The sequence below is a fragment of the Macaca thibetana genome, chromosome 2 (assembly GCF_024542745.1).
Source record: "Macaca thibetana thibetana isolate TM-01 chromosome 2, ASM2454274v1, whole genome shotgun sequence".
Lineage (NCBI taxonomy): Eukaryota > Metazoa > Chordata > Mammalia > Primates > Cercopithecidae > Macaca > Macaca thibetana.
Genome location: NC_065579.1, coordinates 101,155,105 through 101,173,643, shown reverse-complemented (window position 1 = coordinate 101,173,643; position 18,539 = coordinate 101,155,105). Strand labels below are relative to the sequence as shown.

The window sequence follows — 18,539 nt, the reverse complement described above, 5'->3', positions numbered from 1 at the left end:
CCAAGGCTGGAGTGCAGCGGTTCAATTACAGCTCACTGCAGCCTTGACCTCCTGGGCTGGTTGGTCCTCCCACCTCAGCTTCCTGGGTAGCTGAGACTACAGGTGTGTGCCATCACACCTAGCTAATTTTTTATAATTTTTGTAGGGACGGAATTTTGCCATGTTGCCCAGGCTGGTCTGGAACTCCCGGGCACAAGCAGTCCACCCGCCTCAGCCTTCCAAAGTGCTGGGATTACAGGTGTGAGCCACTGTGGCTGGCCAGTTCTAGTGTTTTAGATTCTACATATAAGTGAGATCATGCAGTATTTGTCTTTCTGAGCCTGGCTTATTTCACTTAGCATAATGTTCCCCAGATTCATCCATGTTGTTGCAAATGACGGGATTTCCTCTTTTTTTTTTTTAAAGCCTGAATAGTATTTCATTGTGTGTATATACTGAATTTTCTTTACTCATTCATCCATTTATGGACACAGGTTATTTCCATTTGAGCTTCACTTTTAAAAATTAAAAGTTTAGTATCTACAGAGACTTGGCCAAAAAAAGTAGCGCTTTCAGAAAAGGATAATGTGCTCCATTCACATGAATGTTGTTACATTTAAAAAATGGGCTGGGCATGTGGGTCATGCCTATAATCCAGCACTTTGGGAGGCCAAGGCAGGAGGATTACTTGAGCCCAGGAGCTCAAAACCAACCTTGGCAATATAGTTAGACCCTGTCTCTACCGCCCCCGCCAAAAAAAAAAAAAAAAAAAAAAAAAAAAAAAAAAGAGCAGTGCATGGTGGCACGCCCCTGTATTCCTAGCTACTCCTATGCAGGAGGCTGAGGTAGAACGGTTACTTGAGCCCAGGAATTTCAGGCTGCGGGAAGCTATGATTGTACCACTGCATTCCAGCCTGGACAGCTGGACAACAGAGCAAGACCCTGTCTCAAAGAAATGCAAATGTAGGTCAGTTTCTCTTCTGGTTGGTCTAATAGTAATAGGCCTTCTGTTTCCCAGTGTGGATCTGGGCCCTGGGTCCTGGGTCCTGAGTTCTTGTTAAGTGCTTTCTTGGTTTTCGTGTCAGGGCAAGGGGTGAGTGAGAACAGAGGGAACATCTGGTTCCCTAAGAGGGATGCAGCAAGAACCAGGGTTCGAATTAGGCCCATCACTGATGGACAGCAGGACTTGGAACACTGCAAGATGTCAGCAGGCAGTTTTTCTTTTCTTTTTTTTTTTTTGAGATGGAGTCTCACTGTGTCGCCCAGGGTGGAGTGCAGTGGTGCAATCTCAGCTCACTGCAACCTCCACCTCCGGGTTCAAGTGATTCTCCTGCTCAGTCTCCCGAGTAGCTGGGACTACAGGTGCCCGCCACCATGCCCGGCTAATTTTTTAATTTTAGTAGAGACAGGTTTTCACCGTATTGGCCAGGCTGGTCTCGAACTCCTGACCTTGTGATCCACCTGCCTTGGCCTCCCAAAGTGCTGGGATTACAGGCGTGAGCCACCGCGCCCAGCCAGCAGGCAGTTTTTCATGGTGCAGGGTCGTGTGGGGCCCTGTACCACATGGTGGACCCAAGTTGTCTTGTGTAATCCTCACATGCCCCTGCTAAAGTAGCACCAGCCCCACTTTGACAGGGGAGGAGACAGAGCCTCAGGGAGGTCCCACCACTGGTAAGCAGTGTGTCCTGATGTTCCCACCGCTTGCCCAGTCCAGGGCTGCAGGCTGGGCTTCCTGCATACCACAGCGCCTCCTACAGGAAGGACCCTGGAGGGAGGTCGGAGCCAGGCCAGACTTCCCAGAGGAACTTGTCCAGTCTGGCTGCATATGAAGGAAGGGGAAGGGACTGTTCTTTGCCTTGCCCTCTGTGTGACCTTCCAAGAGGTTATTTCCTGCTGGGGCCAGCGTGGGTGAAGTCTCAGGGCGGTGGGAGGGGCCCTTTGCACACTAATGGTTCTGGTTGTTCCCTCTGCTCTCTTTCCCCCTCCGTCCCTCTGTCCCCACTCCCACTCATCCTTTAAGGTGACACTTCCTTTGGAAAGCCTCCACAGACACTTCTTATGCCACCAAAAAACAAAAAACCCACTGCCTTCCCTGGCTTTTGACACCTTCTCTTTTCTCGTGTGGGTCGCCATCCCTTTGAGAATCTGAGGTGCTCCAGATTTCTCATCCACTAAGATTCACCTTCTCACACCCGCCTGTGTTTCTGTCTGGTCATTGACCTCTGGAATCTGTTCACCGAGGATAAGAATCCCTGCCCTGCTCTGTGGGCACTAGGTGCCTACTCGTTACTCTTTCTCCTCAGTACCCAGCGTGGAGTATCTGGCACGGGGGAGCCAGTCAGTATTTGTCAACTAATCAAGTCTGCTGGAGGAGCTCTCTAGTGCCCCCCTTGAGCACGTGCAGCAAGAATAGGATCAGAGTTGACTTGGGCTGGCTCCCCACACTCCTGATACACACACACACAGGATATCTGGGCAGGGCTGCGCGACGGGCCTGGTGAGGAGCTGTACTGGCTCTGCATGCCGTGGCCTGGGCGTTGAGGTGCCATATGGATGGTGGGGCCCGGCGTGCCTGTCCTCTGAGTGGAGCAGGCCCTCCTTTCCACCGCTGAGGGCACATTGACAGGTGCTATCCCTTGGCGCCAGCCTTCGTCAGGCCCTGGGTATCAAGCCTCACCGTTAGAATGCCTGAAGGCTGCCGCACCCTTTCTCTTTGTCCCCTAAGCACCACCACCTTTTTGTCAAAGGCGCCTTCCTTCCCCCAGTGAGTCAGCAGCAGAACCTCAGTTGTTTCTGCTCCTCCCTGTCTCCCCACAGTGTTGAAGCACCTCCTTGTTCTAGTCCACGGCTACTGACCTAGTTCCCGTCCTTATCTCCAATCCTTATCTCTAGCCTCCTTGCTGTTCTCCCAGCCTCCTGCTCAGCGCTTTGTTCTTGCTCTGCTCAGAAGCCTTTAGGGAACACATGAACCCACAGGAGAGCAGTGACTCTTAGCTAATCCCAGCCTCTTGGATGGTAGTCCCCACCTGCTCCCGCTGACTCTTGGTGAAGCACTGAATGGGGAATCAGATCTGTCTTCACTGCACAGATCATCTGACATCATCTTCTAATGTTTTGGTGAAGCAGGTATTACAACACTGCCCTGTCTGCTCACAGGATTGCTGAGAACATCTGATAAGGATGATGGGCGTGGAAGCTTACCATGACCTCTGCAGAGGCACACCGTTCTGGGCCTGTGCCCCACTGGCTTTTCTGTAGCCCTTTCCTTCCTGCCCTGGCCTGATTCTCCCTGCTCTTCAGGCTCGACTGCTTCGTCTCCCTAAGCTGCAGGCTTTTCTCCATCATTTCCTTCTTGTAATAGTGATATGATGTCGGTATGATTATCCTCATTTTTGTAGATGAGGAAACTGAGGCCAGACAGGTCGTATAACTTGCCTACGGTCACACAGCCAAGAAGAAATGGAGCCGGGATTTCCCCGCTCCTGTGCACCACTGTGCTGTGCCTGCTGTATGTAATTGGTGTCAGGCCTGTGGGTACAAACTGGTAACAACAAACATCTGCCCTTTAGGAACTCTTGGTCTGGTCTGCAGATAGAGTGGATGCTTGGATCAAGTCATCCTAGCAGCACATTGAGTGCAGGGGACCCAGAGTGAGGAGCTCTGCAGCCTGACGAGATCTCAGCCTGCCCAGGAGAAGCAGAGTCTATCCCCCTTGCTCCCTCCCAGTCTCTGGGCAGTAGAGATCTGTGCAGTTTCTGGTCCCAGGCATGGTGGTGTTCAGCCGACTTCTTATCACTCCCTCTTCAGGGTGAGTCAGATTCCGGGTGACTGCCCTACCTGCTAAATGCCCTTGGAACACAGCTCCCACCGCGGCCACACCCAACAGGAAGTCCCTCCACCCCAGCATGGGGCTGCACTGGCCCTGAGGATGGGCACAAGGTGACACTGGGGAGCCTGCCAAGTTTGCCCCAGCATTGTCTGTCTCTTCCTGTCACCTTCAGGCACTATGTGCCCATCTCTTTTGATTTTTTTCCCCATCCCAGACCCAAATCAGAACTGGAAAGGCTCAAAGTGGGGCCAGTTTGGCCTCTTCTTAGGGGGCTGGGATTTTGAGGCCTTATTCTCTTAACTGTTGAACAGAGGGCAGTTTCCCATGGACATCATAGCAGGTGTACTCAGAGCTAATGAGGCATGTCACCTGGGGGTTGGAAAGTGTTTCTGTACCCATGAGTTGAGTCTCTAGCTTCTTCAGGAAGCTAAAGAAGGGTGGGAAGACCCTAGATGAGAAGTTGAATGTCTCTCTCTTAATCCTTTCCTGCTTCCCTTATTTCCTTCTGGAAGGGAGAGCTCTAGGCAGCCGCTCCTAAAAGTTTGAGTCCCTGGGAAGTCTTAGGAAGAGGGAGAGGCTTATTCCTTATCCCCTGAGCTCAAGTCCTCCTGCTTCGGCACACTTGCCCCCAGTGACCGTTCCCAGACCTCATATTAACCTTAACCCCCCTCCCAAACAGACACACAAACAGCAGCAAGCTGGGGCAGGTCCAGGCTGGGAGTGGAGGATCTCACCTGACTTCTGGTCTTCCCCTTTCCTCCCATGACACATTTTGTAGGCTACCACAGTGCTCGTTCAGGGTGTCAGCCCTCATGCCCACGGCGCTGGAGGAATGCCTTGTGAGCCCTGCCCCTGACACCATCAGGTGAGGCTGGGCCAGCTATGTGGGTCTGCTCTGCAAGCTGTGACAGTGCTGTTGCTTCGCTCTCATGTCTTTGTAGGGAGTTACCACTCCCAGGAATGCTCTGTCTTCTTTAGCTGCTTCGTAATCCCCCAGCGGGCATTTAGAATTGAGTTTAAGGATTACTTCCTTCTCCAACAACGCCTATCCCTTGCTAATTCCCTAAGTGTACGAGATATTTAGTAAAGCTTTCCTCGCTACTCATGGCACAGTTACATTTTCTAAGTCTGCTCCTTTGAGTAGACTTGAGATTCTTGAGGACAGGGTTCTTATTTTCTTTATCTTTGTACCCAAGGTAGACCTAGCCCACAAAGGAGACTGGGGGGAGCAAGGAAAGAGAGATCTTCATCTTACTGTGGGTGGGAAGGGACAACAGGAAGGCATAGAGCAGCCTCTCGTCTTCCTCCCTCCTCCTGTAGGCCTGGTTGTTGATTGACCTGCTTCTAGCAGTGGTACTACATTCAGACAGCAGTGTGGATTGATGCTGCCCCCATGCTTCATGTGCCATCCAGAGGCAGGTGTACTCATCCAGTGAGGGATCCTTCCAGAGAGAGGAGACTGAAGAGCAAACCCATTGTTGAAATACCAAGTCTGAGGAGATGAGATAGAGGCATGTGCCAAAATTGATAAACCTTCAGCTGGTCTGATAAAGAAAAATGACACAAATTAGCAATATCAGTGAACATCACTACAGATCTTACAGACATTGAAAGGCTATTAAGAGAACAATATAAGTCACTTTGTGCCAGTAAATTCAGTAACTTAGGTGAAACAGACATCTTGAAAGACATGAATTAATAACACTGACTGGAGAAGAAATAGAAAATCTGTACAGTCCTATAACTAAAATCTTTTCCCAAAGAAAACTTCAGGCCAAGATTGCTTCACTGAAGTCTTGTTGAACATTTAAGAAAGAAATGATACCAACCCTGCACAGCTCTAATTTTATTTGTAACAGTTTTGTCCCTGATAAAAAGGATTTCAAACATTAGGAAACAGGTCAGTCAGACTCTGTCCTGAGCAGGGCTCTATTTGAGACCCCCTGAAGTCCTTCCTCAAAGGCTTCTTCCTCCTGAAGGCTCTGGGACGAGGTGAGGGCATGGGTGCAAGGTCTAGGCGTGGAGATGTGGGCAGGGGTGAGAAATGTGGGGGTACGTCCATTAATAGGCAAGTAGGCTATGGAGAGGGCCCCAGCCCAGGTCATGACTCTCCTGCCCTCCAGCCAGCAGCGTTCCTGAGGTTTACTCTTCTGGAGTTGGTGAAGAGGGTAGCAGTTCAATTGGTAGAGTTTCTGAAGGTTGTTTAGCCCAGGCTCTGGGCTAGGCCTTGAGGTGCTCTAGGAGATGCCCCGTGCTGAGAGGTTCTTGAAGGGAAGGGGTAGTAAAGCCAACTGTGAATAGGAATAGCCACAGGCCTGTGCCCTGGGCCTACGGTCAGACCCTGATATGCACTGGGTAGGCCCAGAGGATTCCTTTGCCTGGGAATCTTAGAAGGCTGCTTTGAGGAGGTGGCCTTTGACCTGGCCTCTAGGACTGGCCAGATGGTGTTTTCTTGGGGGTTATCAGAGTAGGTATTTCATGATTTGAGACAAAATGTGGGGTGTAAGAGTGTTCTGGACAGAGCAGATGTGAGGTTGAGATGAATGGCTATTGTCCTGGGGGTATGGAGACCCAGTGGGAGCTTTGAGCAGAGGTGCAATGTGGTCTGACCAGTATCTTTGAAGAGGAGGCCAGGAATGTGGATTGATAAGATGGAGAGCGACTTAGGGGAGATAGGTTGGAGAAAGAGGGGAAAATGCAGGAGGCAGCTGTATTCTCCAGAGTAGAGGGGAAGGCAGGCTGGCTGGCAGGCAAAGGTGGAGGGGGATGGCTGGGGGCTTGGTTGTGGTGGGGAGCTAAGGAGGTGGTTGAGGAGACTAGGGATTGGGAAGGAGGGAGAAGATGGCAAGATTTGGGAAGGGTGTGAGGTGGGGGGTGGGGGTGGTGAGGCATTGAGTCTGATTTAAAGGTCCCAGGGTGAACGAAGTGTCTCTAGATTCCTGGGGAGGCTGTGCACCTTGGGCCCTGCCTGCTTTCCTACTGAGTGTCCAGCAGGGCCTAGGCTTGGACATGGGCTGGCTGTGGCCGTATCTGAGCACTGGGGCCAGGTCTAAACTGTGGGGAGCGCAGGAGAGGCGAGTAGAATCAGAGCTCTTTAGAAACTCGGCACCACTCTTCCACTCTTGATAGCCTCTCTCTCGTCTCCTTGGCAAGAACAAGGGCCAGGCATCAGGACGACCTGGAGGCAGACTTGCAGCTACCGCTGATGGGTTCTGTGACTTTGGACAAATCTTTTCATTTTCCCTGACTGCCATTTCCCAGGTTTTCCCATGGGTTAAATTGAGGATCTAGAATGGGTGATCCTGCGAGCCCTCCAGGTCTGAGGCTCTTTGAGTCTCTCAGGTAGGGGTGAGCTTCAAGTGGTCTGCTGTTCCCTCCACTGTCCTAGGCAGCAAGGGGCCATATCTTGTGATTCAGGCCAGTGTCACCAAAAGCGATTTTCATTCCCATGAATGCCCATTATCCTGTTTATGAATCACTCTTTGTCAGGAAGGCTGAGGTACACCTTGTCTCTCCCACTTATGTGGCCTGTTCATTTGTTCACCTGCTTCTGCCACAGATGTGGATCTTTATCTTTTTTGAGCCCCTGCTCTTAGCACAGCATCCCAAGCTGGGGTCATTTTTAACCTCGTGCCGTCTGCAGAGCTAGTGCTGCACCCCACCCGCCAGATTGCTAGGCATTTTTAAAAAGTCATTTAGATAGTTGGGTGTTTTCTCATTTATTAATGAATAACTTGGCCTTTGCTGAGGCACTTGAATGTCTCTGGGGCTCCAGGAGGGTGGTGGCAGCTGTTTGACCTTGCTTGAGAGCTGAGAAAGGGCATGGTATTTGCAAAGCACTCCTCCCAAAGGCTGGACACTTTCCTGTAGTCCCCGCCTACTTCTGCCAGGTGGTTCAGGTTAACAGAACCCGTTTGGAAAGGAGTCTTCCTTTGTGACTGGGGGTCTTGCCCCACCAGCCCACTGTGGGGAAAGAAGAGCCCTTTCTGCTTTTCCTTCTCTGCCCTTACCCAGGGCAGGTGTCTGCCACTACTTCCCCTGCGATAGGCACTTCTGGGAGTAGCCTTCAGGGTGTCCGCTGGTTGGGAGTCGGGAAGGAATTTTTTGCTAGAATATGCAGGCTCTGGCTTGCTTCATCGGCTCGTCTTTAGTCGGGGAGGGCTGCATGCGCCAGCAGGGCTCCTGTGGAAGCCCCGTCCGGGTCCCTGCAGCCCTGGGAGCCATTTGGAGGATCCTGATTTGTTTCTCAGTGAAGCATTTGTACTCTGTTCTCCCTTCCCTCTTTGGCCATCACCAAGCATCTGCCTGTCCACCCCAGAGCCTGCCTTGCCCAGCGGGGGTCGGTCGACTCTCCCCAGTCTCTCCTCGGTTTCTCCATTGCTTAAGAACACTGGCCAGAGCCCTCTGTGTTTGGCCCTTGCCTGATTTGACTGTCTTACCTGGCAATCATCGTCACCCCCTTCCCCAGCCCCAGTCACCTGCATGCTCTTAGACCACACCCTGCCTTTGTTCAAGTTCTACTTCCACCGGGAATGCCCTTCCCACTCCTGTCCCCCATCCTGTATCACCCAATTCTGCCCAGCCCATCTCTTAGTAGGAAACCCCTCACCCCTCCCGCAAGAACCATGTTCCACGTTGACCTCTCTCATGTAGCTGCTGTCACTTGGTCAGTTATTTTGTTCCCGCTGCCTCATTGCCATGAGATGAGCTGCCCTGAGTTGGGGTAGGGGGCATCTTGATCTGTTCACATGACAGGAGCCTTTCTCTGGGCCAGGCCTCCAACCTAGTTTTGGTAGTCTGCTCCCCGGAGGTTGTGTGGCCAAGGAGTGGCAGGGTCTGGTCGATGCCTGCAGTCTTCACATAAAGCAGATGCCATTCTTAGGAAGGCAGTTGTCAATGGCATAAATAAATGTTCTAGGAAAGGTAGTTCAAGCAACTGTTTTACTTACAATTTATATGCAGGCTCCAGCTCATTCTGTGTCCATCAGAGCAGGCTCCCTACTGAAGGAGCTCACAGATCTCTCTCAGAACACTGCTCTGCGAGAGTGGAAGGCAGGACACTGCCATAGTGAAGTACGCATTGTCACCTTCTGGAGTGCCAACCTGGCATGCAGGGAGACCCACGACAGCTCTGTCTTGGGACCTCTCAGTCCATGCCCTGGGCCCGAGATGTGGTCACACGAATTTGCACATGCGCACACACGCCCTGTGTCAGTTTGTCCACAGGCAGGCTGACCTAACGGTGGTAATCACATAATAAGGGAGAAAGTCCAGGAAGACATTTTCTGCTGCAGGTGGAAGCAGTATGGCAGTTTCTTTCTGTTGTAACCCCCAGTGCACCTGAGAACAAGCATAACATGTCAAAGTTAAGATGAACATGACTCTCTAGACTTAAAAAAGAGGTGCAGTTGGTGGGAAGTCAGAAGAACCAGATTAAGAAAATTTTCATGGAAACTTCAAACTAATTCCCCTTGCCTCTGTCTCCCTGAATGTAGCACAGGCCTAGGCAGTGAGTCTTATTATAAGCCTGGTCCTTGTTCATGTTACTTCTAAAGCGAACCAAATAGGTATTTCCGGAGAGGACTCTGGCCTGAAAGGTGTCTCAGGAGGCCCAAGCTCTCATCCTGCCCTGGTTGCTGGTGACTTCTTCCCCCAGTCTTCCCTAGCTTAGCAGGTGTTTCCATCTAGACCCATGAAGGTGACTGGTGGCCTGCCAGCATGGCCCCTCCATGGCACCAAGTGGCTGCATTTCTCACCATCTAAAGCCATCCAGCTCTTTCTGCGAGTGTTTTCTAAGGGCTACCAGGTACCTGGGACTGGGCTGTAGTTACAGATTTTTTGTTGTTGTTGTTTTTGAGATGAATCTCACTCTGTCACCCAGGCTGGAGTGCAGTGGCTCAATCTCGGCTCATTGCAAGCTCCACCTCTCAGGTTCACGCCATTCTCCTGCCTCAGCCTCCTGAGTAGCTGGTACTACAGGTTACCAGCTACCACGCCCGGCTACCATGCCCGGCTAATTTTTTTTGTATTTTTGGTAGAGATGGGGTTTCACCGTGTGTTTGCCAGGATGGTTGCGATCTCCTGACCTCGAGATCTGCCCACCTCAGCCTCCCAAAGTGCTGGGAGTACAGGCCTGAGCCACCGCATCTGGCCAAGAGTTACGGATTTTTAAATTCTGCACAGGCAGCGAGGCTCCAGTTGCGCCTATGAGATGCAGCAGGCATGTACCCTGCTTGGAGTCTGGGACACCAAGCTGGGCCCTGCCAGGTGTCCCCCTTCTGAGATGTCCTGTTCTTTAGCTCCCTGGGCCGTGTGGACTGGAAGTAGGAGCTTTCAACTGAGCTGGTGGTTTTTTCCCTTTCTCTGCAGGACAAGGAAGATGGGGAGCCAAGGACCAAGCATCTCAGAGAAGAGGAGGAAGAAGGCGAGAAGCACAGGTAATGCCCGTGTTGCAGCTCCAGGCTCTGCTGTCTCCTCCAGCACTCATCGGTCTCCCAGTCTCTGGGTCCTCCCATCTCTGTTCAGTGTCTACCCTGTTCCCTCCCCTCTTCTTTCTGCCATGGCTGTCTTGTTCAGACCTTAAAATCTCAACATCTCAGAAGGCCCTTGTTGAGGCCTTCTCTGCCTCCTTTCCCTCATTTTCCATTTGGCTGTTATTCAACCCCCAGCATTTTCTTTCTAGCCCTCACATTATGCCGTTTTACCCTTCTCATACACCTTTCGTGGCATGGTTCTCCATTGCCTGCTGAGTAAGTGCCCCTTCTGTACCTGACATGTGAAGCTCTGCCTGGGTCATCTGGCCTCATCCAACCTCCTCTGTTTCCCTCCAGCCAGAGCCCTTTGTGGTCGGCCCTTGCCACCCCTAGCCACTCAGCATTTCCTGACCAGTATTTTGTCCGTCCTGGAGGTCCTTCTCATCTCTCTTATACCTTTGATGTCTGGGTCTTCACATAGCGTTCGGCTCAAAGGGCGCCTGTCTCATTTTTCTGTGCCCCTTTGGCTTCATTTCTCTCTGTAGTATTTATCTTATTTTGTCGAATACTGTCATCTGGTTGGGTCCACTTAAGTTGCCTAAACACAGCACATATGAGGGTCTTGGGTACCCTTCCCTCGTGATTGCAGGCACAAGGTCTTCCCCCGCAGTCTTGAGGGCTGCCACCTCCACAGAGCCTCAGATGCTACTTTGCCTCCCAAAAATCTGGAGCCTGGAAACTGTTGCTGGAACCAGTGTGTGGGGTGGGGCGAGGCAGAGCTGTGCCTCTGATCTTTGTGAACAGAGTGTCTGACTACCACTCCTGTGTCAGCAGTTCCAGAGGTCTCATGTCCTCCTTCCCATGCCTAGCCCTGAGCTGGCGCTCTCTTCCTGGGGTCAAACTATGTGTCTTTCTGGACATGTTGCCTTGATTTCCTTTGCTCTGAGCAGCTTCCTTCAGGCACAGGGGTGTATCTCTTGATGCGCTTAGGCTCTGCTTTGCATAGGGGCAGCAGGAGGGGAGGGAATGCCCTTCAGAGAAAGCTGGGCGGTCACACCAGAGCAGGCTTTCCTGATGCCACAGCCTTTTTTCACCTTCACCAGTATGAGTAGAACCTCCCCACATGCGGGCCTCATCTCTGCCTTTGTAATCAGGAGCAATCACAGACACCATTTACAAAGTGTTATCACACCATCCTGAGAGCCCTTCAGAGTCCATGCTCCCTACTCGGGTTCAGACATGCTACCAGCTCCATGCTGAGAGGCTGGTGATGCTAAACGCTGAGTGGGTCTGCTGCCACTGGGCCTGGGGCATTTTGTTGGGCCTTAGCCCCCACCTCTTGAGATGGGAAGACAAAGGCCAGTTAGTTGCTCGTTTGCCAGGTGACCCCAACATATGTGGCTTTATGGGTGGGTGCTGGCATAGATTTCCCCATTCTGTGGTAACTACGTATTAGAGGCCCTTTGGTCTTCTGGTTTGTTCTTAGGTTCTCAAAAACTGGAACTCTGGCTGGAGCCTGAGTTCCAGTTTCTGGGCTCTGATTTGCTGGTGGTTTTTTCTCTTATTCCCACCCCTCCCGCTCCTCGATGAGAAAGAAGGGTTACTGGTTTAGCACGTGGGTGGGTGTGTCATACAGTAAGAGGCTTGAATGCTGAACCATGTGGTTGTGAATCTCAAACGTGGTGTCGAGTGAAGGAAAAAGCAGGTTTCAGAATTGAGGCATACAGGCCAGGAACATTTATATCAAATTTAGGAACACAAAATGATATATGTGTGTTTCTCAGTTGACAAGTACTGACTTTATTGGTTGTCTGCTCTGTGCGGGGCACCATTGTGGGCCCCTGGAAGGCAACAGTGGACAGAGTACAGCCCCTACCCTCACGGACATTTTCTGGAGGGAGACAGGCTGTTAGCAAAGAAGCAGGTGTGTGATAAGGTGTCAGGTGCTCCCAAGAAAGCAAAAGCAGAAGTGTAAACACATGCATGAGGAGTGATGCCTCCGATTGACGCCTGGGGAAGCAAGGAGGAAACAGGATTAGGGAAAGGCTCTGTGATGTGTGATTTTTTTTTTTCTTTTTTTTGAGATGGGGGTCTTACTCTGTCACCCAGGCTAGAGTGCAGTGGTGTGATCTCAGCTCACTGCAACCTCCAAGTGGCTCCCAGGCTCAAGCGATCTTCCCACCTCAGCCTCCCAAGAAGCTGGGACAACAGGTGTGCACCTCCATTGCTAGCTAATTTTTTGGTACAAAAACAACCAGGTTGCACAGGCTGGTCTCGAACTCCTGAGCTCAGGCAACACCCACTTCAGCCTCCCGAAGTGTTGGAATTACAGGTGTGAGCCACTGGGCCAGGCCAATGATATGTGGTTTTGTTGTAACAAAAGAAAAAAAAGGGGAACAAACCTGTCTTGAATATGGCAAAATGTTGCTTTTATTGACTCTGCAGGAGGTGAGTACATGTGTTAGGTTATTGTGCGAACTTTTTTGTGTGCCTGAGATATACCATAATGAAAACAGTGGGAAAAAACCAAAGGGCATGTGTAGTTCCAGGCTCCTGTCAGTGAGTTCTAGATAAAAGGGGCCCTGCCACGTGAGGACCTGCTCCATGTTAGGTCTTACAGGTCATTTGTAGTGGAGCACAGGACCTGCTCTGAGGCCCCGTCCTGAGCCCACTGAGCTGGGCAGGTGCAAGGCCCTGTTTTGTTTTCTCACTGCAGCCTAGGGACCAACCATGCTGGACATTGAATTGGGTTCTGCTTCAGCTCATCACATTCTTCTGATTTGCTCTCATCTGGCCTCTTTTGAGGCAGTGGAGTGTGGTGGAACGGGTTTGCCTCCCAGTCGTTGGGAGCTTGGCTTTCAGGGCTGTCCTTCTAGAGACTTTGGGCTGGTGGACTTCTAGCATCCTGTACCTGGCAGGGCCTGCCGCTTGGTCACTCCTTTGGTTGCCAGGAAGCCTAGCCTTAGCAAGGAGTTGTGCCTGTATTTGTAGACCCCAGAGAAAAACAGACTCTTCTGACTTTAACAGATCCCCAGAGCAGAGGGCTTGCTTGGGTTATTTAGGAAGGCAGACTAGAACATTGGTTGCCCTAACAGAGAGCCAGACCCCATATGGACTTAACTTTAAACTGCAGGGTCCAGGGCTTGAGGATGATGGACTTTCCAGGAAGAACAGGATGTAGCAGAGGCCGTGTCCATCCCAGGGAGGAGGATCTTGCTTTTTATTTGTACCCCAAGTCTGGAAAGGGGCTCTCACGTAGGAAGCTTATGGATTGGGAGCTGATTCCAGAGAACCTCCTAGGCCATAGCCCCTGCTGCATCCTCCTTTGCCACTGGGGAGAAAGAAGTGACCTTCCATTCCATTGCAGGGATGACCCCTGAGGCCATTCACCAGTGAGCATCCTTCCTCGCCTGCTGGGAGGCGAGAACAGCCTACTTCAGTCAGGGTCACTCTGGGTTGAGCCCAGGTGCCAGGTGGGAAGCCCTGCTGACACCAGCCATTCTGGAGTGTGCTGAGAGGAGTGTGGTGCCCACTCTGAGGTGCTTTCAGCTAACACTGTCCTGCCTTCAGTGGGACAAGGCCTTATGGAGAACGTGCCTTTTAAGTCTGGAATCCAGATGGTAAGGTTTGGGTGGCAAAGGTCCAGAGGCATGAATCTGCAGTGTGGAAGGGTGGCTGGTATAGCCTGTTGTTGGGGAGGCATGAACAGACATCACGCCAACTCTCCTTTACACAGTGTCAGTGTCCCTGGGGGCCCCTTCCAGTCTGACCCGCTCACCATCTCAGGAGTGACACCAAGGGAGTTAAACAGATCTGCATCTAAGACCCAGGGCCCAACCTGGATGGGAAAGGCTGAGTTGTCTCTGATGCTGCCTGACCCAGGCCCTACAGGGAAATGGAGGTGGCACCCTCCTCTTCTCCTTCTTCCCTAGTTTCTCCTCTTACATCCTGACCAGGATTTCTCCCTGAGTCATTCCATCCCACACTGCCACTCAGCTCTGAACTCTAATGACTGGATGACCCCAGGGCCTGCTGCCCGTGAGTGTCTCGGCTCCCTGTGTCCCATTAGCTGACAGAGAGCAGGGTCCATCTGCCTCAGTTACCCTCCAGGTCACTCAGTGTCCCTTGCCTGGTGGTCAGTTCCATGTATTGATGTAGCTAGTTCATCGTGCTTTAGATTCTTGGTTCAGCAGCAGTCCCTGAGATGAAAGGACCTAGACAGATGGAGCAAGGTCTAGCTTTGGAAGCGGTTCCCAGGTTTGAGGCCAAGCCCTGCCAGTTATTAATTCTCTAACCCTGGGCGAGTCACATTGCCTCAGTGAGCCTCAGAATCTTCAACCAAAGGTGGAAAATAATGAAATAAAACTTGCTTCACCTGATGAACAGAGCAAATGCCATACCTGTTTGCTCAGCTAGTGCTGGGGCTCTGGACAGAAGGAAGGCACCCTGAGAGTGAAAGGACTCTGGACACACCTGGAAAAGGCAGAAGTAACTTTTACATAAAGCGTGTGCCACCTTTGCAAATAAGGCAACAGTTGGGGGAAATGTGAGGCAATGGATGGGAGTAGAAATAAGCAAACGTGACCTATAAGTTTGTGATTAGGAACCACTTTGTACAGCCTCGCTTATTTGCTGCATTAGATAGTCCTTGGAAATAAGCTGAGTGGCCTCATTTTGCAGATTCATTTGTCTAACCAGATACCCTGTAGGGCCAGGGTTTGTGGCTAAGTAAATGAAAATCCAACAGGATTGGAGGGAGCCACCCCAGGACTTTGCCCCTCACCAGCCATCCTGAAGAGTCACCCGCCTGCCTGCGTGTGTTCCTGCCCCACTGCCTGAGGAGACCTTTTCAGAATTATTGTAGCTGTTCTAACAGTTCCTTTGCCTTTCCTTACGTATTTTATAGTCAGCTTGTTAATACCTATTTTTAAAAAAAGCTTGCTGGGATTTTGATAGAAATCAGTGCAGATTCCTTTTTAAAAAATTTGTATTACTGTCCTGGGATAAATCCTGTCCCATCCCCATACAACCAAATCCCCATTGGGTGGGAGTGAGCTCCAGCAGCTCGACCAGCCCAGGCTCTGTGGGAAGAAAGGATGCATTCCTACCCCTAGATGGGCCCTTCTTCTCTGGGCTGACTCTTCCCTGTCTCTGCCAGCCTTGTTGTAGCTAACTCTGTAGAGGCATGGATGACTCATCTCTAAGGCAGCTCCCTTCCCCCAGCCCCCTGTGTACTGCCCAGATAAGATGTGCCCTGGAAGGCTGGCCCATGGAAGAGGGTATTCAGGGGTGTTCATGTCAGTGTCAGCTGCTTTTTTTTTTTTTTGAGCTGTCCATCGCTTCTTGGTGATGGGAGGTTGGCTGATATGTGCCATGGAGGCATGTCTAGGGCAGGGTTTGTGGCTGACAGCCATTACCACCCTGCCTTGTGGGATGGATGGACTGTTGGGTTGGGGCTGACAGGTGGGAGAAGGGAGGAGGCACTTAACCAGGAGCACTCGCCTCCTCCTATGCCAGAAAGTGCCTGAACAAGCAAGTCCCGAACTCCCAACCTCCACAGCCGCCACCTCCCCGTGGCTTTGTATGGAGGTCTGCACACTGCTGGAGCAGTCGGTTACCATCAGAGATAGTTGTTTGACCGGGGCTGGGTGTCACATATTACAAAAGAAATGAGGTCACTAGCCTTCCTTCTTCAGAGATGGAAAATCTGTTCCCCAGCTCAACGTGTGCATGACCCTCTCATGGAGAGACTTCCCACCCCAGCTAAGGCCCAGCCCTGGCCCAGTGCCCAAACCCTTGAGTCCAGCCAATGCCAGGCCTCTGCGTGCTGGGCCCCGGTGATGGTTTCCACACACCAGGATGTGTCACAGATCATGGTTGTTTGATCCATGATATCAGCTTGATTTTGCATACATTGCTCCACTCTAGTGGTACCAACCAGGGCGGCTCCCATCACGCCTCCCGAGTTCTTTCAGTCCCACTGTAGAGGATGTCTACATCTGGTGATGTCCCAGTCACAGGCAGTGGAGATCTCCTGCTGAAACAGCAGCATAGAGACCCACCACCACCTCATTTTTCCTGACCCTGTTTCTCGGGAATAGGCCTGGGAATGTGGGAGAATGAATCAAGAGAGAACTGGTTTAAAGAATATGGTGAAGCCGACTCACCGTGTGTTGGCACTGGGCACCTCCCTTCTGGGTAGGGTGGGGTAGGAGCACAGCTGAATCCTTTCTTTGTGCATTAAGTCATATCTTGTGTGTCCTGATCTCGCTTCCAAAGCTCCTCTTAGGAAATCTTCATCTCTGTTCTGGTACTCAATGTGATCTGCATTTATAGGTGAAGAAGCCACAGTCCAGGCAGGTGAAGCAACTTGGCTAAAATTTCCTTGGCTAAAATCCTCCAACTTTTGAAAGGGAGTGGAGCTGCCACTGAGACCCCTCCGTGTGTGGGGAAAAGAGGCTTTTTTTTGGCAGAGTACAGTGGCTGCTGGTGGTTTGCTGCTCAGGGCAGCCTGTTGGGGTTGAGCACCATCCACGGTCCCAGAGTGGTCTGTGGGCTCGATTGGGCCAGGGAGGGTGAGGGGCAGTGGGCTATGCAGGTCCCTGTCCCCCAACATCTGGGCCCCGCATGGCCAGTGTGGCCAATCCACTTCTCACCTTATGGGCCCTTTGGGGCTTAGCTCATCTGCCATAAACCTTTACTCCTCTCCTGTTTTAAAATTTAAATTGATATTTATGGCCAGGTATGGCTCACGCCTGTAATCCTAGCACTTTGGGAGGCTGAGGCCGGTAGATCACGAGGTCAGGAGATTGAGACCATCCTGGCTAACACGGTGAAACCCCGTCTCTACTAAAAATACAAAAAAAAGTTAGCCCGGCGTGGTAGCGGGCACCTGTAGTCCCAGCTACTCGGGAGGCTGAGGCAGGAGAGTGGCGTGAACACAGGAGGTGGAGCTTGCAGTGAGCTGAGATTGTGCCACTGCACTCCAGCCTGAGCGACAGAGCGAGACTCCGTCTCAAAAAAAAAAAAAAAAATTAAATTGATATTTACATAAATTATAGATTTTCTGATTGTAGAAAACTTAGAAACTACAGATCAACATGTATCTGTGCATATCATGCTGTTTTGTAACCTTTTTTCATGTGCCGTGTCATGACTATCTTTTGGTAAATATACTTTCATGAAATTATCTATGGCAGCTTAATATTTCTTTGAGAGTACCATGATTTACTTTTTAGTCCTAGGTTTTTTTGTTTTGTTTTTGGCATACCAGTTTTTTCTGATGCCTTAAGTACCCACTAGCTATGGGCTTTCAGGTGGGATGGGTGCAAAGTTCAGCTTGTCAATGTAGAGCACCTTGGTTAGGTTCTGCAGCGTCCAGGATGAGAGTGGGTGCAGACCACGTGATGCAGATGTGATGGCAGCTCCGGCAGGGCAGGGGCCTCATTTAACTAACACTCAGCCCCGGTCATTGCCTGGAACAGCCTTTGGCTGTTTATAAGCCGTCCTTCGGGGGCCTTTGGGTAGGCCTTGGTGCGAACACGTGGCCATAGCTGTTGATCGGTCTTGGTGGGGGCTCCCATACAGATCTCATCCCCAGCCAGCTCTGGCGTCTCTGGCCTCCTCGTTTTTAAGGCAAGGGCTTGACTATACTACTTCTGAAGCTCCTGCCTCTGAGACCTGTGACCTAAAATTGTAATTTTTAGGGCCGAGGAAGGCTTCTTCTGGCCGTGGGGAGAGCTGAGAGGCTGGGCTCCTGTTGAGGGAGGGAGTTTCCAGGATGATACTGTAGGCTGAACTCCACTGTGGGGCAGGCTGCAGGAGTTTTTCCTTTGAGGAACACTTGAGTGCCCAGAGCCCTGGCAGAGCCACCTGCAGCCCTGGCCAGACCCCAGTCACTGCGTCAGGTAGCTTCTCTCCCGTGATTGCTGGTCCCGGAGGAGCCAGATGGAGGAAGCTGGTATGGGGTACACCCCTAGGCCAGAGAGCAGGGTGTGGATTCTGCCTCCGGCTCTTCCTTCAGCTCTGGCACCTCGGTAATCTTTCTGGACTGTTTTCCACATTGAGAAAATGTCAGTGACAATCTCTCCCTGTGTGGAAGGGTGGTCTCGAGAGGTGGCCTCTGAGAGGCCGTGTGTGGAGGCTGCCCCTACTGGGAAGGGCGCATTATCTCATGCTTTCTGGCCTGTGGTTTCAGGTGGTAGCACAAAGGAGCTCCCACTCCTTTTCCTGAAGCCTGCTGAGGACACATTTGCCAG

The 18,539-nt window shown here is 51.4% G+C and overlaps 1 protein-coding gene across 2 annotated transcripts in view; it reads left to right on the top strand.

Annotated features, from left to right (window-relative positions):
* Window positions 1-18,539, top strand: part of CCDC12 (coiled-coil domain containing 12) — a 54,272-nt gene that overhangs the window by 24,329 nt on the left and 11,404 nt on the right. For both annotated transcript variants that reach the window (XM_050780588.1, XM_050780587.1), the window contains exon 2: window positions 10,178-10,245. In XM_050780588.1, the coding sequence (XP_050636545.1) occupies window positions 10,178-10,245 (68 nt within the window). The remainder of the gene's footprint in view (window positions 1-10,177; window positions 10,246-18,539) is intronic.